At 44.0% G+C, this 24,065-nt stretch overlaps 1 protein-coding gene across 1 annotated transcript in view; it reads left to right on the forward strand.

Moving 5' to 3' along the window:
* Positions 1-8,997, forward strand: part of NCKAP5 (NCK associated protein 5) — an 890,670-nt gene extending 881,673 nt beyond the window's left edge. Inside the window, exons 13-15 of the mRNA XM_068969056.1 lie at positions 1,633-1,947; positions 5,722-5,858; positions 8,893-8,997. Of these exons, the coding sequence (XP_068825157.1) occupies positions 1,633-1,947; positions 5,722-5,858; positions 8,893-8,997 (557 nt within the window). The remainder of the gene's footprint in view (positions 1-1,632; positions 1,948-5,721; positions 5,859-8,892) is intronic.
* The last annotated feature ends 15,068 nt before the right edge of the window (positions 8,998-24,065 follow it).

The raw sequence follows: 24,065 nt of genomic DNA on the forward strand, positions 1-24,065 counted from the left end.
TGGCTAAGTGGCACCATACTGGAGAACGGGTGTCTGCACCTTCCTGCTAACTTTCACTTTGGAGACTGAATCCTCTCTTTTGATGGGGATTCCATCTTCCTAAGAGCTTCTAAAACCAAGCACTAAACCTAATAGAACCTATAAAAGTCAGCTCTGTACCCATCTCCACCCGCTTTGTTTTCACCTTAGTATCCGGAAATTTCCAGAATTCTATTACTCAGAGCAAAGAGGTTTCGAGGGGGAAGGTGGGGGAATAGACATATCTGCTCTTCAGATATGAATTGCTGTACATTCAGTGAGATTAGTAAGAAAAATCCTCAAAGATAAACTATATACCTGTCATATATCTACTGAAATCTAATAAATATCCCTAGCATATTGTCTATGTCATCATTCATTATTTTCTTCACTCAGCTATTGATGGTGTGCTAAATTTAAGAAATTCCACAGTGAACGTATTTTTATTCTCACAGCAACTCATAAGGAACTTGAGACCTTGAGGGGTTAAGGATCCTCTGTGGTAAGTTCACACAATTAGTTATTAGCAGAGACCAGACTCCAAGCACCACTGAAATGTTAGTTGTTAAGCCTCTTGGTACAAAGATCATGACATATTCTATTACATTCCTCATCATGCCAAACACAGTGCTGAGATGTTCCTATTCCCCAGTCCTAGACTAAGATGGTCATACAAATTATACTAAGGATGTTTCATTCTAAGATTGTAATGTGAACAGGAGGCTTTTGGGTCACAGGCAAATCTTGGAAGCTATCTCATTAGCTTAGATAAACTACACCTCATTTCAGGAGTTAACTATGTAATAATTTTTTTCAGATATTATATTTTTTTCTTGGATAAAAAACATTTTGAGTTGAGATGTAACCAGCAGAATGTGTCACACAGATGGTGAAATCAGCTTGGTTTGTTTTGGCGAATAGTGGGATCCCTGGAAACAAGAACTCCAAAGGGCACTGATGAGTTTTGCCATTGAGAAAGGGAGATGGAAAGGCAGAAAGTGGCCCTGTAACCTTCTCAGTAAGAGCTTAGATGGCAGTGGAGTCACAGGAAACCCACACGATAGGTGATGTATTTGGGGGGAATGCTGTTGTAGTATGTGAATTACTTGTCCTCACAGTCAAATTGAGAGGCCAGAGACTTAGTGAACTACTGGACGGATGATAATTCATAGTAGAAGATGCACAATCTCCTTTGTTAGGACATCACTTCAGTTTGTTATATGTGCTCATTACTCTTCTTATTTCAGTTAATAAATGTCACCGTTGATTGAAGTCATATGGTTCTCAATTGAAATAAGAGTGAGCAAAAATAATTTTTGGCCTCTAATGACTGTTCTTTTTCTCTTACAACTCTAGACAACCATGCACATTGTATGTACACATGACTCTTGCTGTCGATAATGGCCAGCCTTCTAACTTCGTATTATGTTATGAGAATATGTCTGTGTTCAAATAAATGTCCGTTTCATGCCACTCTTTAGAAACTTACTACACCCTTAATAGTACTTCTTCCTTCTAGATATCCCCTTTCCTCCAGACCAGATCCAAACGCTCATGATCCTTTTCTCCTTTTATGTGAGCCATCTCTAACCCTCACTATGTTACTCTGTCTAGAAACAAACTGCCAGATGAGGACCCTGGACAGTGGGATTGGAACCTTCCCACTCCCAGACTCAGGAACTCGCGCAGCGGGACGGTACATACGCCAAGCAGACTCCCCTGAGGACACTGACCCCATCCTGTCTCTCCAGCCGGCCCTTTGTGCAGCTTCTTCCATGAGAGCCCAGACCCTTGAAAGAGAAGTGCCTTCCTCTGCAGATAGCCAGGGCTCTGCAGACAACGCCATTGTTCACTCCACATCCGACCCCATCATGACTGCCAGAGGGATGCGACCTCTTCAGAATCTCCTCCCCAAACCAGCCTCCTCAGGTACAGTGCCCCTTACCTTTCAGATGAGATTGTTTTCTCGTCAAAGTCATGTACTTGCTGACAAAAATGGAAAACAGGCAGCAGGAAAGGTTCCCACCAGGTCAGTCAATGGCCTCTGCCCATTGGAAGTGTGTATACATGAAATCCCTTTATGTCCTCAACCAAAAAGTTACAAAGTGAAGTGAAGGCGCTCATTCGTGACCGACACTTTGCGACCCCATGGACTGTAGCCTGCCAGGCTCTTCCATCCATGGGATTCTCCAGGCAGGAATATGGAGTGGGTTGCCATTGCCTTCTCCAGGGGATCTTCCCAACACAGGGATTGAACCCAGGTCTCCCACACTGCAGGAAGACTCTTTAATGTCTGAGTCCCCAAAAGTTATAAAAGTAAGTACTGAACATCATCAACTCAGTATTATTTAAGGAGCCTAGGTTGCCCTAGTGTCAAAGAACCCACCTGCCAATATGGGAGACCTAGGTTTGATCCCTGGGTTCGGAAGATCCCCTGGAGGAAGGCATGGCAACCCACTCCAGTATTCTAGCCTGGAGAATCCCATGGACAGAGGAGCCTGAGGGGCTGTGGTCCATGGGGTTGCAAAGAGTCAGACGCAAACTGAAGCGACTTAACATCCACATGCACAAACACATGTAAAAGAAACCGGCTGTAACCACAGGTATATGGACATAGAAATCGATACAGAGAAACCTATATGACATACGCTTCAGGTTTTATCTTTCAGATCTTAACTTTGAGTATAGACCAATCTAGGCCCAAGACATAAATTTAGCTGAAATGTTGTTTGCCCTCTAACCAGAAACATATGTCTTCTGACATATTCCTATCCTGTTCAAATGTATTTATATGTTGAACTATAAAAAATGTAGTTTGATATATTAGCAGTAGATTGTGCATTAATGACAGTGGAATGGAGGGAGCCTTCCACCTGAGAAGAACTATGCTTCACTACAGTCAGTTGAATCAGGCTTTCATGATTAAAGACAGGATCAGGCTAAGGGTCAAAGTTTTTTCACTGTTCACTCAGGATTAAAAATATTTATTACAGTTCAGGATGACACTAAATAATTTGTAACTTGTATGGCCCATGTTGCATTTATGATGTGTATAAGCATATGAGCTAGAATTCTGAAGGCTTTCATTTATGATTTGATGATGAGAAAGCAACCACAAGTAGAGATTATACCAGGGGCTTCTGAGAAATTAGAAATGAAGACTTTTCGTTAAACATCTTTGAATCAGTGTGATTGGGTATTTCCATGGCTGAGTTCTTCCCCCACACTGTAATACTAACTGCTGTGAATGTTTCATCACAAACTTCTGCTCATCTCAAGCCAAGGCTACATTTTAAAAGGCCTGAATGCATATTATTTTTGAAGTAAATGCATTGTTAATTAATGACACAGCCTCCAGAGATTCAGGGGCGAAATCGTAGTTATAGATTATGTGCTCCATGCCTGACTAGCCACATGTGTGACCTCAATTCAGCAACTGGCGGCCGAGCAGACTCCATGATTAAACACTGTCATTATAACAAATTGAATAGAAACCGCAAGCCTTGAATTGCTTCATAGGAAGAGAATAGGAAGGAGATTGTTCTGATCTTGCTGCTAATATTCAGTGCTCCAGTTTTCTAAGGTGTGTGTCTTAATTAAATCGTCATGAAGAGTTATAAAAAAAACAAAAAGTGGTATATGGTAGAGAGTGAGGTCAACACGATGCAGGACATTTTTGTGCTGTCCATCCTGAAACTTCCTGCCCACCTTAGGATGGTGTTACCATGCGTCAGAGGCAAGGCCTGCTTTCCAAGACTTCTCTCTCTTCTGTGACCATTGGTTACTCATCTTAAAAATTAAGGAACAGAAAACTAGATGGAACAAAAGGAAGGTAGTTCCATGCAGTCACTTCTGGTTAAAATATGTATTGGAATTGGTTATTTTCTTATCCCCATATCAAAAATGGAAGTAACTGTATAGATCTCCCATTGCTGATGAAAATACGATTGCTTTGCTTCTGCTCACAAGCGAAATGCTACTGAGAGGCTCTCACAGCATGTCCTGTTGATAATCATTGAGGCTGGAGCAATAATAAGAGCAGTTCTCCATTCCGACATGAGGAAGAGCTACACTGTGCAGGTTAGTCTGCTATTATGTGTTATGGAGGAACTCTAATCGTTCTCTGCTAATTGCACCCTGGCTACTTAAAATATAATCCCTGGGCCAGCGGCAGCCCCTGGGAGCTTGTCAGAAATGCCAGTTCTCAGACCCCACTCCAGACCCCTGAATCAGGATCAGAATCTGAAGTGTTACAAAATCTCTGGAGGTGTACGCACATGTGAGCTTGCACAGTACTGCCCAGTGAGATCTTTAAGGGCCTCCATGTGGCCATGTATGGGTGTGAGAGTTGGACTGTGAAGAAGGCTGAGCGCCAAAGAATTGATGCTTTTGAACTGTGGTGTTGGAGAAGACTCTTGAGAGTCCCTTGGACTGCAAGGAGATCCAACCAATCCATTCTGAAGGAGATCACCCCTGGGGTTTCTTTGGAAGGAATGATGCTAAAGCTGAAACTCCAGTACTTTGGCCACCTCATGCGAAGAGTTGACTCATTGGAAAAGACCCTGATGCTGGGAGGGATTGGGGGCAGGAGGAGAAGGGGATGACAGAGGATGAGATGGCTGGATGGCATCATGGACTCGATGGACGTGAATCTGAGTGAACTCTGGGAGTTGGTGATGGACAGGGAGGCCTGGCGTGCTGTGATTCATGGGGTCGCAAAGAGTCGGACACGACTGAACGACTGGACTGAGCTGAACTGAACTGAACTGTGCAGTTTCCCAAACCACCTATTTCAAAATGGTCTTCATCAGGTTGCTAGGAAAATCAAGGCTCCCTAAGCAACCATGTTTGGGAAAAACTGCAAATTCAAATCCTCCCTTTGGAAATCATGACTGTCCCCATCAGCACAATGAAGACTCCAAGATGTTCTCCAAAAATGAAACCCACTTGTTCATTGTATATTGACACATGCATATGGAATCTAGAAAGTTGATACCCGTGAACCCATTTGCAGGACAGCAGTGGAGATGCATACATAAGAGAACAGACTTGTGCACACAATGGAGGAAGGAAAGGGAGGGATGAAATGAGAGAATAGTGTGGAAACATGTATATTACCATATGTAAAACAGATAACAAGTGGGACTTTGCTGTGTGACACAGGGGGCTCAACCCAGTGCTCTGTGACAACCTCAAGGGATGGGATGGGTAGGAGATGGGAGGGGGATTCAGGAAGGAGGGGATATATGCATGCCTGTGGCTGATTCATGTTGATGTATGGCAGAAACCAACACAATGTATGAAGCAATTATCCTCCAGTAAAAAAAATCTTTTTTTTTCTAAAAGAAGAAATCTACTTCCTATTTAATGTATTAATATAACACCACCTGGAGAATGATCAGTGTTTCCCAAGCAGTTTGCCCGCTAAATGCTTTGAAACATGGAAAGTCTGTCAACATCTTGAGGAAAAGTGGTCCGAGGGCAGTTTGCCTTTGGGTCTCTAAGACTGAACATCCTCTAACGGTGCATACAATTATGCAGACATTTCTGTTAGCAAGACTTGCAGGGGACAGAATGTTGACAAACCAAGCTTTTGCCATGTTTGGACCTTTTTGATTATTTCTATATGTTCTCCCTTCCTCCCTAAACTTGTAAAGAGTTGAAGAAAGCCAATTGTGATTTCATTTACATTTCCTCATTTAGGAAAAATCAGTTCCCAAATGCAGAGTGAAGCTGAGCCAAGGTCTCAGAATTGTTCATCATTCAAATATGTCGAAAACACAATGACGAGCAAGCCACTTCCAGCCTGGGAGGGTGATGGCGCTGCTGCAGAGACCCAGGTAAGGAGAGATCGCCAGGAGGGCACCCTCCATCTGCTGGGCCTGAGTGTGAAAAATGACCTCCTTAACCACTTCTGTGGTAGAGTTAATGTTAAATCAAATTTGTTGTGGTTCAGTGAGGAATGACCAAGGCCCACGGCTCTCTTTTTTTCCTGAATTATTAGATAACCCTGTGTTCTTGTAACTCAACTGCTTCTGCCCATCTGCACCCTGACTCTCGACGTAAGGATTCTCTGCCCTGATGAGACATTGTGGGACTGTCATTCACTTTCCCAAACTGTAACAGCACCACTTAGAATGAGTTCATGATTATTTTTTCATTATCTCATCAGTTACATTAACTTTACCTTGCACCTGTGAAACAGGTAAAGCAGGCGTGATTATATTCCCTTTAGGGATTAAGAAACTGAGGCCTGGAGTGGTCAAATGACTTGCTGGGGTCAGTGAGACATGTGTTTCTTCAGTCCTTGTCATTTTCACAGTCCTTCGTCCTTCATCCTCCCTGAGATGGCACACCACAGGCCTCCTGGCATGTGATTGGACCTGGGGAGGAGCTCAGGGCTCAGGGACTCTTGGGTCTTCTCCAGGAGCTACATGGTATTTCCTCCTTAGCACCCTCCTGCTTACCTCTTCCAACTCATTACCTGGGCCATATTCAGCCTGTACGTGATTTCTCACCTTGTCCTTGAGCTAGCCCACTTTAGGGTCTTTGGTGGTACCCACACACAGTGAGAAGAGTGTGTGGAAGGACATAAGAGTCAATCACCAGAGCTTCCTGGCTCTTCCTTGACCCTTCCTGCTTCTGCCACCTCAGCTCTCCCACTTCTGGCTTTAGGAGGCCCCGTTACTATTTCTACTAGGGTTTCTACCCAACCGTGATGAGCAAATACCAGATTAGCCCACATCAGAGATCCCACATAGCCAGTATGGTGGAGCCTTCTTTCAGCCTTTAACACCTCGTTATGGAAATGGGAACCTGGACAGGTAGGGGAAATGATGCCCTGGGCCCATAGCCTCAATGTGCAGCAGAGGACACCAGCTCCAGAGATGCTGGACTGCAGTCAGGGTCCAAAGGAAAATTACTATGGCACTAAGATTAGAACTCAGCCCTCTGAATTCCATGTCCAGCACTCAGAACAGGGGTGTGAAAGGCAAAGGAGTAAACAAGTATGTTTTGTCATGCCTTAATCAGACACAGAAATGTTAGGCTTTTCTCAGTTTCCTCTAAAGCAGTAGCTGCCACATGTAAGCAGACATCAGAATCATGTGGAGGGCTACATGGGATGTGTATCTTGCTGCCTGCACCCAGAGTCCAGTTTGGTATAGATGGGGTGTGGTCCAAACACTTCTAATAAATTCCCAGGTGATGCTGATGCTGCTGGTTCACAGAACACACTTTGAGAAGCAATGCCTTAAGGACTCTGTGCTGGCTTTGTGGAACTAAAAAATTTATAAAACTCTAAAAGACACCCAGACTTGGAGGGGAAACAGTTCAGAAACAATAGGTAGTGATAGTGGCAAAGGATTCAAGCAATTCCAAGAAAGTAATAAAACAAAAACAAAAAAAGAGGGGGGTGTCATTCAGTGCTGGCAGGAGGGAGCCTCTATGAATATTTATATCCCCAACACAGACACACCTCTCTGGGGTTCCTTCCTCATCATCCTTCACCAGCTCAGTTCATTGGAAATCCTGCATGGTCTTGTAAGAGTCATCACTGGGGCTTGGAACTCATAACTCTGCTTCATTGACTGCCAGGGAGGGAAAGTGTAAAGTATGGGTGAGCTTTATATTTCTAGTTCCAAGTACAGTGGTTGGTTCCATTCATGTCTCTTGAATAGAGGGATGAAAATGCATTTCATCATACCCAGCTTCCTGCCAGAACTCTAGACATGGGCCTCCCTTGAAACCACTGCTGTAGACCTGTCATCCTTCATAAATGTCATCCTTACTAGACCACTGATATCTCCTGGATTGAGCTCTGTACCCCCAGAACCTAGGATACCACTTAGTCTAAAGTAGGTACTACGATGCTTAGCACAGAATCTTTGGAATGGGTGAATGAATGATTAAATGAATGAAGAAATAAAGGAAATGGGTAATTGCCTGGATTCATAACCCTAGATAAAGGAGCTTAGATCCTAAAATATGTTTTTATCGTTTCTGACTAAATGGCACCCTCCCAAACAGATTTAACTTGAGAGACATATCCCACACATCTGTGCATAAACTGCCTGGGGTGAGTGTAGAATAATCGGTTCTAAGAGGGCAGTCTGCAAATGTAAAAGAAAGCCCCAAATGCTCTTGATTCTACACAAAGGGGTTGAGGTCTTAGATACCAGTATTCTGCTTAGGTGCACAGTGTGAAAAACCATCCATACAGTTTGAACAACCTCAGCAGTTCCTGAACTTGGCTTTGTTGCCATGCCTGTGACATCCTCATGGGTCATGTCGTATGTTCATGTGAGCAGGAGAGGAGACCAATTCCCTTGACCTGTGAACTGTTAGTAGATTCAATGATTACATATAACTCTATAGAGCCAGCAATTGTGTACTTTCCTAAAGGCTTTTAGTCTTTCAGGGCCTGGAATAAAATTATGTATTGGGCAAACACATATTCTTTTGTTCCCAAGGTTGATTATCGTCATACTCTCTGATACTTGAAAGCTAGTGGTGAGATCAGCTAGATAAATAAGCCATTAGGCTTGGGACAGCAGCTCTAATGGGCACTTGAGAAAACTAAGATGCCATAAAATAGTGTACAGAATGCAGGGGGGGTAACTGTGGGGACTGTCCCATACCTGGACAGTGGCGGCATATGGCTTCATCAGCGCATTCCCATTTCTGCAGCTCTGATAACCTAATAGAAGGCACCAGTTCCACAGGAGACAGAGCAACAGACCAGGCAGTGAGGGTGGGGTGATGGGAATAGAATTCTGTGCACAGACCAACAGCCAGATATGAACATCCTCGCAGGATGCACTGTCGATTTTGACTTGCATGAATAATGGTAACAGTCTCATATTACTCATTCAGGACAAGGTACCCAGAATGTGTGCATACTCTGCCAGCGGTAGCAGTGATAGTGACAGTGACCGGACTATGGAAATAATGGTTTTGGAGCTGGAAGGGGCAAGTTAGTGAAAGCAATGAAGAGCGCCACCCCAGGTAATACCCGCCGGGCCCCCAGGAAATTCAGGGAGCCTCTCTCTTGGGTAGCCTTCGATCATGCCTTTCACCAGGCTCTGTTTCAGCCTCACTTAGATCTTGCATCTTAGTTCCACGTCTCTCCTGAGATCTAATTTCCTGGTACTTATGGAACATTGTCTACGCGCATCAATTTGTTTTCTGGTATTATCTTAATGACATTGCAGTGCAGTCTGAAAGGATTTTATTTCCAAATCTGGCGTCTCCCAAAAAGTCTCCAATGGAGTTATCTTCGTAATGAAGGGATGGCTATAAAGATAACTTTGTTCTTAATTACACACTTTGGCAAGTTAAATCACCACATGAGCTATGGATGGGGTGTTCCAGGCTCTCTGCTCATATCATGCTCTGTAACTCTGGACCTGTTACCCATCATGAGCAGGTCTGTTTACTAGGCTCAAACTCCCTTACATTTTTATTTGAAAGAGAATTGGCAGTAGAAAAGCCTTCATCCTGGGGCATTTAAAAATATATATAGTCAGATGGCATTTCCTCACAGATACAAGAGGACAGATGACCCCTAACGCAGAGTGTGATCCAGGATCTGCTTTTCTCCTGATCTACTCTGGATTATCAGAAATACTTTAATGAATCCATGGAGAATCATTCTTTCCATACTAATCAACTTTTATCAAATACTAATTTGGCAATTATCTGTTGTAACCATGACTGTCCTTTTTAAAACAAGTCTGGTATGTTACTTTTGAAAAAAAGAAATTAACTAGTAATTATGTGTGTGTTACCAGTTTTCCATTTGTCTTGGCATTTGTGACATGTGAGGTGAGATGGGTGTGTGAGAATCGTCATTAACCTGAGCCTCCTTTTTGTTCCTTGCATCCTACAAATCACCAGAGAGGCAGGACCAATGGGTGGATCCTGCAAAGACTTACCAAAAGGAAAGTGGCTAACACCCCTGGCGTTTTAGTTAGGCTGTTGTCCTTGTAAGCTCTCAGGGGTCTGTCAGTGTCCCTTTGTTGTAACAGTTAAGGGGAAGGGGAATTAATCGTCAAGGGGCCTTCTGCATGAAGATGCTGAAGGCCAGGCCAACTGCTAGTCTAGCTCCTTCCTTGCGCTTAGCATGGATCCACAGTGAATAGCCTCACCTCACTGGTCCTGAACTGTTCTTCCTGGCTCTAATTTCATACATTTATTGAACAAGTACTTATTAAAGGCCTCCTCTGGGCCAGCTTTCTGGCAGTGAAGGAATGAACAAAGATCTCTGCCAGGCAGTAAAATATAGGTATTTGTTGGTGGTGTTTAGTTGCTAAGTTGTGTCTGACTCTTTGCCACCCCATAGACTGTAACCTGCCAGGTTCTTCTATCCGTGGAATTTTCCAAGCAAGAATACTGGAGTGAGTTGCCATTTCCTACTGCAGGGGATCTTCCCGACCCAGGGATCAAACCCATGTCTCTTGCATCTCCCGGTTGGAATAAACTAGTAAATGAATATATCTTGTTGAAAGGAGATATGGAAGAGACAAGTAAAGGAGGATAGGATATGGAAGAACAGGACTGCTCAGGAGTGGTGGTTGGTCCAAAGGGAGAGGAAGGGGATCAGATGTTAAAATTTCAATAGAGCAGTCAGAACAAGTCTCACTGTTGTTGTGTTAATCACTCAGTCATGTCTGACTCTTTGCAACCCCATGGACTGTAGCCCTCCAGGCTCCTCTGTCCATGGGATTCTCCAGGCAAGAGTACTTGAATGGGTTGCCACTTCCTTCTCTAGGGGATCTTCCTGACCCTGGGATCGAACCCAGGTCTCCTGCATTTCAGGCAGATTCTTTACCATCTGAGCTTCCAGGGAAGCCCAAGGCTCACTGAGAAGGTGGTATTTGAGCAGAGATGTAGAGGAGGAGAGAGTGAGCCCGGAAGACATCTTGGGGAAGCACATTATCAGCCAGGGAACAATCAGTGCAGACACCTTGATGCTGTGGCAGAAGGAGGATCTTGGAAGACTAGGAGATGAGTTCAGATGAATGGAGAAGGAGTCAGAGCTCTTGTAAGGCCTTGCTCACCTTTCTGAGGACTTTGCTTCTCCCCTGAGAGCCATCCATGGGGGCCTTTAGGCAATCTGAACAGAGCAGTGGCATGATCTGAGGTGCTTTCCAAGGACCACTCTGGCTGCTATTTTGAGAAGACTGAAGAAGCCAGGTCAACTAGAAGGCCATTATACTTACCCAAGCAACATGTGTTAGTGGCTGAGACCAAGATGGTCCCCGTGAAGGAGTGGGCAGCACGGGCTAGTAATAGGACTGTCTGTAGTGAAGAGCATGTTCTGTATCAGCTCTGTCTAGTACCAGCGCCATTACCCACCCAGGACTCAGGAGTTCTTGCAGTATGACTAGTGTGAGAATAGAACTGGATTTTTTAATTTAATTTTTTGCCATAGTTTCTCTAAGAGTTCCATTTTCCTCTATTTTTTAAATTCTAATTAACTTTAAATATTAATAGCTGGTACAACACAAGGAGTGACAATGGTCTCATTCCAGTTCTAATTAAAAATACAACACGAGTCATTGATAGATTGGAGGTGGAGTGAAAGAAGAAGCAGGGTCGAGGGTGGCTCCCAGGTTGGGGTCCTAGAAAGGACAGCCCTCTGCCCGCTGAAATGAGAAGACTGAGGTTGCTGCTTGAGGAAGCTGATTGGTAGTTGCTTGCCCAGCAAGCAAGCAGAGGTATGAGTATGTTGCCCACCAAGATTCTTGGCCTCCTTCATCAATAGAAATTGATCAGAGGTCAGATAAGATATTCAAGCAAGGCTTTATTAGGGTTCCTGCTGCAGTAGTGGGGAGTGAGAACAAACACCAGGCTCCTTTGCTCACTCCCTAAGGAAGGGGGCAAGCTTGTTCCTTATATGGGGTGAGGGTAGAGGTGTGTCCAGGAATTGAGCCAGAGGGACGGCTTGGGTGGTTTGCCCACCTCTTAGATTGTGTTGTGTGCAGGAGGCATGCACAGTACCCTGCTTTTGCTCCAGGCCCTTTGTAAGTGGCAGTGGGGTTTTTTGGTCTCTAGCTCATGTTCCGGAATCTGTCCCTAACTGCATGCACATACAGTTATTTTTAGTCCTTTATAGTTTCTCTGTACTTCTCTGCTCGAGGAGAGGTATGTCCAGGTGAAAGCATTGCAGCACTGCAGCAAAGGGTCGCAGGTCCCAGGCCTCTCAGCTAGGTGGTGGGCTGTGTGAGCCTGGGGTTGGGCAGGTCAAGTCTGGTCTGGAGAGGTAATTGGATGTCAGTGTGCCGACAGAATCTAAGGTCCTGGGTCCCACTGAGATCAGAAGGGGGCCAGAGAGGAGAAGAGGAAAAACCAACAAAGGAGACTGGGCAGGAGCCAGCAGTGAGCAAAGAGGAGTGTGTGGCATTCCTAAAGCTGAGTGGAGAGAATGTGTCAAGGGAGAATACCATGGTTCAATATGCTACTTGCTAAAAAGAAGGACACAGGCTTCATATTGAGACCTGTCTCTTACTCTGACAGTGGGGTTCTGGGGGTAGGAAGTGGGGGTGGGGGAGGGATGGTCTAAAGGCAGTTTGAAAACATCTTCAAAAAGGAAACAAGATTAAGACAAATTGATTCTGCATGAGGATGACATACCTGAGTATGAAAGAAATCACTTTAGGGTCCAGAGTTTTAACCTAGCTTGTTTAAATGAGGTGTGCAAAGCAATACAGAATACCCATTAGGTGGTGGCTATGGATCTTGGTGGACAGAGAACTTGCTTCTTTACCTTTTTTTCTTTTTTTTTCTACTTCATTGCAAAATAAAGCAAGTCTCAGCCTCAGTTTTTTTTCTCTGTATCCTCGTAGTGCTCATCCTCTTTCCTCCAACCAGAACAAATCCCTATTTGAGAGGTTTCTTTCACTCTATTGCTATAGCCTCTGGGCCCATTGGTGCTTCTTGAGAATAAGATGCAGAGTAACTGGAAGCAGCACAACCAGCACAAAAATCAGTCCCTCTCGCCAGGCGTCTGCCTTCTGTCTGTAAAATGGGACTTGTTGCCAGAGCTCTGTCATCTGTCCACCCTGACCGACCCAGCCACCCCCAGCCCCGCTAATGTCAGTGCTGCCAGAAAGAGAAAATGTGTCCAGACAGCTGGCGTGGCTCTGGGTGTGTGCTGGCTTCCTGCAAGCCTGGAAAGGGGCGTTTAGGGTTGCTGCAGCACCAGTAACTTTTTGGATGTTGGCAAAGTTGATAAGAAGATTGAAACAAAAGAAAAACACGGAAAACGGTGCATGCCTTACGTAGGTGGTAGAGATTTTCTTCCCTTTGGAGTCACAATTTTGTCTTGCTTTTATCTCCTTTGTCTGCAAGGTGAGATTACCCTTCCCCCGCTCCTGCCCCATGAGCTGGTTCACTCTTTCAGTAACAAGGTTTGTAATAGAGATTCCCAACCCGTAGGATGGAATTTTCCATATCTTAAAGCCTTAGTGGAAGTTGTCCCAGAGAGTTGGCCTCTCTCGAGCACACCGTCTCTCCCTGGTCCACTGAAATATCCCTCAGGTAAGGAGGGTACCTGCCATTGGCAATCTGTCCTCCAAGGCTTCTAGAAAATGGGCACTCAGTGGCCTCTACCCCTTATGCAAAAGAGTCCTACTTTCTAAAACCCTGCCTATGGGCTCATAAAGGACCCAAGTAAATACACGTCTTTACTTTAAAAGTTGGTTTCTATAGCGTGACTTTGAAATATGTGTAGAAAGCCCAGGTTGTTAGTAGAGAGGCAGCAGCAGAAGCAGGAGTTAGGAGCTGGGTGGGTGGCGCAGCGGGTGAGGGAGTGGGCAAAGTAAGTCTGTGGCTTTGTTTCCATGGAGCTATCTGTTCTGAATTGCCATGTTGGGCATAACAAACACTCCTACCCGCTTCCTGCAGGTAGGACCTGGGAGAAGGCAGGAAGGAGCCAGGTACAGAGGTAGGAAGATGAAGGACAGAGAGCAGACCAGGGCCAGAATGTAAAATAGGGACAGCCCAGCAGAGTTGCAGCAGTGAAGCTCAGTCTCACACCTGAAACAGCAATTTCTCCAAGACCCCTCCACTAAGCTTTGGATTCATCCATCTGGCTGCCCACCACCATCACCTACCCTGCCAGGTATCTCAAGGGCAAAAATCCAAGCCAAGACCTTTCCTTTTCACTGTAGAAATGTCTGTTTCGCCGACTCTGTGTCTTAGCTGATGGTCTCACCATTCTTTTAGCACAAACTATGAAGCTGGAAGTTTTCCTAGACTCTTCCTTCTCTTGCCTCTACCTCCTGGCAGGCCAAAGCTTCTGCTGGCTTCTTGGTGAGCTGTTCCTCACACCTACCCAATCTCTAGCCTTTCTGCTGCTGCCCCAGTAGTGCCTTCATTTGGTCAACATGCCCACTGCCTCCTTGCTCCCCTCCCTGCTCAACTCCCTGCCTGTCCCATTCATGCTGCCACGAAGTATAAAATCCCATCATATTCTTCCTTTGCTTAAAATCGTTCTTATTCACAGACAAAATCCAGTGTCCTCCACTTGTAAGATTCACAAAGCCCACTTTGACCTTGCCTTTCTGACTTCATCTTTCTCCATTTCCTGTCTTAAACTTAGTTGCTGTTGTTCAGTCGCTAAGTTGTGTTCACCTCTTTTTGTCCCCGTGGACTGCAGCACGCCAGGCATCCCTGTCCTTCACTATCTCCCTGAGTTTGCTCAAATTCAGGTCCATTGAGTCAGTGATGCTATCCAACCATCTCATCCTCTCACCCTCTTCTCCTCCTGCCCTCAATCTTTCCCATTATCTGAGTCTTTTCCAATGAATCAGCTTTTTGCATCAGGTAGCCAAAGTATTGGAGCTTCAGTGTCAGTCCTTCTAATGAATATTTAGGGTTGATTTCCTCTAGTATTGACTGGTTTGATCTCCTTGCTGTCCATGGGACTCTCAGGAGTCTTCTCCAGCACCACAGTTTGAAAGCATCAATTCTTCAGCACTCTAGGCATCATCGAAATGCTTGTTCTGTCCTGAACACATGATGCCCTTGGGGACTTCCATGGCTTTGCTTTAGTGGTCTTGCTTCCTGGAATGGCTTTTACTCCAACACCCTTCTATTCTAACCTTCATGTAACTCCTACTGTGTCTTTGAGAGTTCAGACTTTACCTCCTCCAGGAAGTCTTCCCATTGCTCCTCCATCTGCCATGCCCAAGTTACTCATACTTGTCTGTTCTCCTGCCCTACCCTGTGTTTATTTGTGTCCCTTGCCCCTTGAGATTATATTATTTCTTTGCATATTCAGGTGTCTCATTAGTGCCAAGATTGTTTCTTATTCATATTCTGCACTTAGCACAGGGCCTGGTACAACGTAAGTGCTGAATAAATGTTAAACAGCTTCCTGACTATTGAATTAAAATGCAGCACAGGACTGGTTAAGGCCTTGTTAGCTCCTCATGCAACATCCATCATCCACTTGGGCCTTTCTTTGTACCAGAGAAAGAATGACTCAGAGCAGCTATCTACAGAAGGAAATTCAATAAGAACATTTCTCCTTCTCTGGACGGTTATGCTAGAGAAATTGGTGAATCCATTTTTCCAATTTTTCTCAGAGGTGTAGATGTACTTTAGCTTCCTCTTCCATGATGATTCTTCATGGGGACTGTTGGAGGCATATCAGACTCCTCTGTTTTGTTTTGTTTCTTTTAAATGGTTGCATGTCCCCTGGCTTGATTTTCATCTCTGCCCCAGTGTGGGAGTTACTGTCACAGAGAGTCCCTTCTTCTGATAACACTGCACCATACCTTTGAGACCTGAAAGAGACATGTAATTGTTGAGAACCTTCAATCTTGGGATATTTGTTCTGTGAAAATCTCCAAGTTGCATTAGTTAGTGGATGAACAGTATTGACAGAAAGAACAGACGCAAAGAAGAGAGTTAAAACGAATTCCTCTGGTTTACTCAGCTCTTAATCTGTATCCAGGCCAGTGCTGGACACTGGGGATTGAGGGCAGGTTAGTGACACAGCCCTGCTCCCTCAGTGCTTCTGATCAGACCTACAGACGCAAAACATCGGCTGAGATAGGAGCTGGTCAAGAACCCTAAACAGTTGTGTTCTGCTGCCTAAGGCCATGCTGTTGGCTCCTCAGGGTGAGGAACCAGAATTTCATTTCCTTTTAGTTTTTCACAAATTGACTTCCCACTAGGGTCTACAGATCACGGGGTCCTGAACTTACTTTCAGGAGCTCTCCCTCCCACCTTAGGCCCCTCAGTCTCAAATACACAAATCAGGTCCACTGAGCACAGCTTCAGAATCATGGTCCCACAGCCCCCAATGATGTTCCCCTAATCGAGCCCCAATTCCCTGAACAAGAAGTACATTTTATTCATTTCAAGGTGATTGCGTTCAAAAAATTACAAAGAGTCAGGACAGTTGAGTTAAAAACAGTTGGTTTTGCAGTAATTAGAAAAACACAAGGACATGATGACTGTGGACCAATATTAAAAGAGACGCTGAAGGATAATGGCTCCAGTTCCTGGTTAATTCCTCAGCTTGAATATTTCGAGATTCACAACTAATTATGCAGAGATGATGAATTTTAAAGACGCTGCCACCCTGTCTTGCCAAGGCCAAGGACTTTGGCTATTAATAGAGCAATCAGATTTTACTATATTGTAGAGAATTCACGCAAAGTTGCATCTATTTTAAAGCATTCATCTGGCACATGACTTAAAGATGACAAATCGTTGTAATGTGCAAAATCGGCATTGGGTTAAACTAAATCCAAACTCATTATAATCATTCTAAGTTCTCCCAGAAGAAATCTTTTGTTTGAAATGGACACCACAGGTAAGAGCTGTCTTTAGTCCTTCTTGGATCTTCTGTCTTATTTAGATTATTTTAAAGATTAGCTTTATATTTGACAAACCCATCCTGACCCTAGCGGAATGAACACATGCAATAAAACACGAGGGACTTGTGTCCTAGCATTACGCTTTCCTGGATGACAAATGGAAACTCCTGACCATGTCAGGCAGGCTGTTCTTAGACCCTTGCCAGAACCAGGGTCTCAGATTTCTCTCTGTCACTATTTATCCACCACGGCCCTTTCAGCTGTTAGGATTGGGTTTGCAGTCTGCTGAAGTGTTTTTTTTGTTTTTTTTTAGTGGAGAAAAGTGTCATGCATAATAACAAAACAAAACAAAAAACCCCACTAGCTTTTAAAACCCACGTGGTCAGAAGCTAACCATCAGAAAGAACCCACTGTGTCCTCAGACAGGCTTGAAAAAGGAGGCTGCGATGTGACTTGCATTTAATTATTAAAGCTGCATATTGGGAGGCCCTTAAGAAAGCAAATGTCACGATGGACAGAATGAGTTTACCCTCCTGTCGAAAGAGCAGTGTGCCGTGGCAAAGCTGTCGCTCAATTAAATTGGACTGCGGGATACAGAGGAGATGGAGACCAAGTCTGGGGACCCTAATGAGACATTTTGGAGGGAAGAGATACCAACCCCCCAGAGTTTGTCACTCTGTGATGGATGTTCTCCCCTCCCCCACCACCATTATCGCAGCGCCCCCCCAGCACTACCCATTATAGCCCCAAACAGTTAAACAGGAGCTTGCAGAGTGGAATTTCAAAGTGCAAAGCAACTCCCTGCTTGTTGTGGAATAGGTGGGGGGAGCAAATGATACAGAATGCTGTGCAAAATAGCCATCTTTCGCTGCCAGGACTGAAAGAAAGCTGGGCAATGGATCTAAATAAATAAGCCATGAATCGGATACCATTTCATCTATGAAAACGTGTGCATCCCCTCAGTCTCATGCAGGGGGAGCAGAAGGAAGTGGAGTCTGGTAAACCCCCAAGGCCTCTTGCCACCTTGCAGCCCCGGAAGAGTGTCTGAGATGACTTTTGTGTAGAGCTTACACAGCATCTGAGGAATACCCCCACTGTTCATACTGGGTCGTCTAGCCCAGTAGCTCTCAAACGGGGTGATTGTGACACCCAGGGGACATTTGGCAATGTCTGGAGACACTGTGGGCTGTCACAACTCACAGGTGAGGAGGAGCTTGATGTCTGGTGCATGGAGCGCGTGGATGCTGCTAAACCTCCTATAAGGCACAGGGCTGCCCCTAATAACAAAGCCTTGTCAAGCACAGGATGTCAGCAGGGCCAAGAAGCAGCCTAACAAAATTAACCCCTGGGTATCGGAAATGTTCGCTGGGAAGCACAAGCTATCAAATATTTGCGCCAAACTATAACAGCAAAAATCCCCCTGCCTGCCGTGCATTTGCCCCAGGCCTGGCCCAGCTGCCTGATTTGGGGTCAGGGTGTACTCCCTCTCCAAGGGGCTTTAGAAGGGACATTTGTGCTCCTGTCGGGGCCTCTCACGCTGGCCTGTGGAGCCTGTTCCGTGCTTCTGTCTGAGTGTCAGGGACACTGCGACTGTCTGAAGTGCTAACACAGAGCACAGATTGTTTAAGGCTGATACCCATTAAGTCTCTTACTAGTATTTCATTTCTGTCTCTCTTAGAGAACATGTGCCCTGAGGAGGCGGAAATCGTTTACAGACTTGAAAGTTACCCGAGGACAGTTAATCCTCATGCTGCTCTAGTAAAGTAGGTAAATTGCAATTAGATGTTAAAAGAAGAAAAAAACATCTTCCACAGGTGTTTGGAGTTCCTGGGGGACCTCAGAGTTCATGCTTGGCTAAAAAGCACACAGTGATATTTAAAAAGGGCCCCTTGCCAGAACTCTTCCACAGAATGGTTAAGACTAGGAAGATTAACATAAATCTCAGGAATAAAAATTCAGGGTCAGTAGAAGGAGCTCTGTTGAAGAAATGGGGTCTGTGGGGAAAATAAAGGTCTCGGTATTCAGGGAAAATCTTTCTAGAGGTAATTATTAAAGTTTGAAAAAAGTGAATGTGATGTGAAAATCTTTGAGATGTGGGAGAAAAGAGACAGATGCATTCTAATTATTTAGAGTATTTTGTTCTCAGACTTGAAGAAAAATGACAGACACCATTTCTCATGTTCTCCCACCCCACTCAGCCCTCTTCAACCAGCCAAAACCCTAGAAACCTATCTTGTACTACACAACCAAGCAGATGAGCTCAGGGAAAAAAACAGGGTTCCCTTCCTAACAAGCAACTAGGAATTTTTCCAGGAAAATGTCAAGTATCATTCAGCAAATCATACAACTGGTTGTTCTCTGTGAACTTTTCAGAATTTAGAAACCAAAAGCAATGGGCCATTTGGTGAAATGTGTGGGACATGCCTGTAAGTGAGAGTTAGGACACTTGGGTTCTAATGAGTACACTTTGTGGCCCTGAACCAGTAATGTTAGCTTTTCTGAGCCTTTGTTCATCTGCCATCCAATGTCCACCTTGCCTCCTTCTCATGGAATAGTTCAGATTTGAAAATGGATGTCACAAGGCTTCCAACCTGCAGAGTGCTAAATAAACATGAGTGGAACTGTGTTAAATATATTGAAGAAGAGAACAATTCCTAGAATTTAAGGTTGAGGTTATCAGAAAAGGGGAGGAGGGCACATGGACCTTGCAAACTGTGGGCTGAAATAATGTTAGGCTACAGCCTCAGAAAGGTTATAAACCCCCCTCATAACTTAGCCAGGGTTATACAGTTTCATTAAGGGAAATATCATAGTCTCTTTATCTGTTGTTAAAATTCAGCCTAAGTAAGAAAGAACTGATTTAAACTTCCATGAAACAAGCCCAGTAGCATCCTCCATCCTTTATTATTTATTTTTGCAATGAGTAGCAATATCCCAAGCTATCACTCAGGATCATTGTTTCCAGGTTCAATTACATGGGACCCAAGAAATATGGTGAGGCTGGATCAGGTGGGGAAAAGTTCCATTTTTAATTAGACCATGAATTTTATTATAAATGAATAAATCAGCATACTCTTTAAGAAATTTAATTAGAAAAGGAGACAGCATTCTTTTCATGGTATTGGCCAAGCTGACTCTCAGTCTTGGGCAGGCAGAAATGGTTAACGGTTGGCTCCCAGCCGCCCCCTGATCAGCTTACTCACCTGTTTATGAACCCCTACAGAAGCATCATAAACAGTGTTTTCTTCCACCTTCACCTTTTCACATTTTTAAAAGCCTTCCTTCTATCTTGGTTTGTTTGGCCCATCCAGGGCTATTGTCTCTTTTCATCCTGGAATGTTCCCGCCCCTCCCCCCAAAAAACCTCTAGGTATCTTCTTAAATTTGATTAGGATTCCATAAAAAGAGAGGTGACAGGATCAGTATTTTTAGGGAAGACCCAAAGCTATGCTAACATTGTTCACAGTGCCCACAGGACCTTTGAGATGTACAGAAGAACTCAGTTAGCCAGCTGGAAGAAGCATGCCTGTGTCTTCTTGGACCATAACTTACTTAGTGATATCGAGCAAGCCTCTCCCTTCCATCATTTGGCCCATCTAGAACTAGATATCTTCCGGATCCTCCTGCCCCAACCAGGCCTGATGTTCTATCACTACAGCCTGTAAATCAAGGCTGTAATGATTTGGACATCAAGCTTCAAGCTTCAAGATCCAGCAGCCTTAGCTATTTGGAGAGCTTCTCAGAGTTTTCATCAGGTCTCATTTATCAAAATTTGATTTTATTGTTTTGATCACAGAAGCCACTTCCCTACTTTGCTGCCCCTTGCCTCGTGTAGGTTAACCATCTTTACGGCTTTCTTGTTCATCCTTCTAGTCTTTCTTTGTGCAAATCAAGGAAATGCAAACAAATACTTTGTATTACAAAGTGAAGCAAACTGTATACTGTGCTTCATCTTGTTCTGTTTTCCTTCAACTCACAATATATCCTGGAGATCACTCCATGTCAGTACATAAAAGTCTTCCTCCTTCTTTCTCACAGCTATGTTGTATGGCTGTACCATAATTAATGTAACTAGTCCTCTATGGAATGGATTTCCAGATTTAGACTTTTGAGTCATAGTATAAAAGCATTTGGCAGAAAGTGAAGAGGAACTAAAAAGCTTCTTGATGAACGTGAAAGTGGAGAGTGAAAAAGTTGGCTTAAAGCTCAACATTCAGAAAACGAAGATCATGGCATCTGGTCCCATCACTTCATGGGAAATAGATGGGGAAACAGTGGAAACAGTGGCAGACTTTATTTTTTGGGCTCCAAAATCACTGCAGATAGTGACTGCAGCCATGAAATTAAAAGATGCTTACTCCTTGGAAGGAAAGTTATGACCAACGTAGATAGCATAGTCAAAAGCAGAGACATTACTTTGCCAACAAGGGTCCATCTAGTCAAGGCTATGGTTTTTCCAGTGGTCATGTATGGATGCGAGCGTTGGACTGTAAAGAAGGCTGAGCGCCAAAGAATTGATGCTTTTGAACTGTGGTGTTGGAGAAGACTCTTGAGAGTCCCTTGGACTGCAAGGAGATCCAACCAGTACATTCTGAAGGAGATCAGCCCTGGGATTTCTTTGGAAGGAATGATGCTAAAGCTGCAACTCCAGTACTTTGGCCACTTCATGCGAAGAGTTGACTCATTGGAAAAGACTCTGATGCTGGGAGGGATTGGGGGCAGGAGGAGAAGGGGACGACAGAGGATGAGATGGCTTGATGGCATCACAGACTCAATGGATGTGAGTCTGAGTGAACTCCGGGAGATGGTGATGGACAGGAGGCCTGGCATGCTGCGATTCATGGGGTTGCAAAGAGTCAGACACGACTGAGCGGCTGAACTGAACTGACTGATAAAAGCATTCATTGTCAGAGGAGTTGGGCTATTTTCACATCCACATGTGATCAACATGCCTCGTCCCCCAAAGCCTCACCCTCAAATTTAAGGTCAAACTACTGTGCTCTGCCAGTCTTACATAGGAAAAATGTAGTGAAAAACAGTGTGGTTTGAATTTTATTTATCTTATGAACAGCAAGGCTGAGAACTTCTGCTTAGATCTACTTAAATGTCATCTGTATTTCTAAATCTGTGAATCATCTGCGAGTGACCTTTGCCCAATTTTTTATGGAGTTATGTAGGTCTTTTTCAACACCATTTCTAAGAGCTTTATAAAATTTAGGGAGATTATTCCTTTGTTTGTGATACAAATTGTCCATGACATTCCCAGTTTTTTCATTTCCCTGTGATGTCACTTTGGATATTCTTTGCAATAGGTTTTATTTTCTTTCATAGGGTCAAGTCCATCGGTCTTTTATGATAAGCCTTTGTACACTGCAAGTTTATTAATTTAAAAAACTCATGTTTTTTCATAGTAACCCAGACAGTGTGTATTTTTGTCCTCACATATGGATCCAAACTTTTCTTTTTGACTATCCAGTTGTCTTATGTCAGTTTTGTATCAAAGAGATACTTTAAAAAAGATAAGATCAATCAATTTCTTTTATGACCAGCTGTGAAGGAGACAATTTTGTAACTGAGGAAAAATGAAAAGACCTTAGTTTCTTCTGGTACAATAATTCAGTTAGCCAGCCTGATCCTTTCAACCCCATATTCTGTGTCAGTCATTTCACCATCAGGCCTAATTAATGCAAAAAGAATCATACGACCCATGGCCAGGTGAAGGAACATCCTTTGTTTCCAGTGGTCTTCTGGATGAATCGTAGAGTGTGCTGTCCTGTTGTGACTAATTTTGGGAGGCTATTACAGGCCTGCATATGAGCAAGGAGAGGAAGTTAAGTGTGCATGAAAAGGCTCCTAGGACATTTGGGCTCTCCTTTGGCCATGCTTGTGGTAGACTCTGCTCGTGCTTGTTGGGAACTCATCTCTAAGTTAAGTGCTGTGGGCATTGGAAAGGAAGCATGAGGCATGGTCCTGCCCACACAGAATGCACAGTCTAGTAGTAATAGTAGAGAGAAGAAGTTAGAAATTCTAAAAGTCACTAACAATAATATCAGCAGCATATAAGTAAGTTCCCAAAAGTATGGTTACAGACACCCCACCCCTGCTCATACCTCTTTGTCCCACTTAGAATGCCTTCTCAGTAACCTAACATAGTGGACTGTCATAGGGTCTTATTTTCCTGTGTCAAATAAAGACTTGTTTTCCACATTTCAAATGGAGTGAACCATCTCAAGTCAAAACTCTAGATCTGGGCTTATATCCTTCTCCTGGGATTCCACAATCTTCTTGTTTCACCATGACCATCAAATCACTACTATGCCTGTCTACCTCCCTGCTTGTTTCTTAACAGCAGGAATTGTGATCTTTTCCACTGAAGCTCTGGCATATGAGAAGAGCTTACTGGAGGCTTATTGAAGGGCTGGGTGTATGAATGGTCTGTGACTCTGAGATTGAGTGCTAACAAGGATTTCCAGCAAAAGGCAAGAAGCAGTCATGCTATCTCCCTGAAAGGGACTTTTGGAGCCAGTCTTGCGATTTTGAGTTGGCATAAAGGGGAAGAGAATTTCTCCTTGGACCTAGTGAGGGAATTGGGAAGTGAAGAGAGGGTCAGAAGAGGGCAGTGACAGTCAGTCTTCCCCAAAGGTTCAGCATAACAGAGGTCATGTGGTTTTATGAGAGTAATTTATATAAAGGTGATTCCAACCTGCAGTTGTTGTGATCTGTCTGTGCCAGTGAGTTTGAGAGGTGAGCTAGAACACATGTAATCAACAGGCTTGGATTTACTATTACTGTCCCCAGAATCTGCCTTTCAACGTGAATCTGTCCTGCAGCCGTTGCTGAAAAACAGTAATCAGAAAACTCGCCTCTCTCTCTTTTTGGTTTTCCTCTCCATTTGTAATAACCTAGAGCACAAAAGTGTTAGAAGAGAACTCAGACATTATCTTGCCCATCTTCTCTCTTGCTGGAATGTAAGCTCCTCGAGGGCAGGAATTTCTGTTTTGTTTAGTGCCGTAGCCTGAGAATTTCTTGGATATTTATTTGATAAATGAAGAATGATTTAATCCCCCTTATCCTATTCTTATGCATTCTCTCCTTAATGACTGTACAAATCAGGCTATTCCATTGGAAAGAATTTAATTATTAAAACATTTAATTGAGATTTTCTATCCCATACACTGGTGAGGGAGGAGGACAGGAGGATCTGTGTGCCATT

The sequence above is a fragment of the Capricornis sumatraensis genome, chromosome 3, assembly GCF_032405125.1.
Source record: "Capricornis sumatraensis isolate serow.1 chromosome 3, serow.2, whole genome shotgun sequence".
NCBI lineage: Eukaryota > Metazoa > Chordata > Mammalia > Artiodactyla > Bovidae > Capricornis > Capricornis sumatraensis.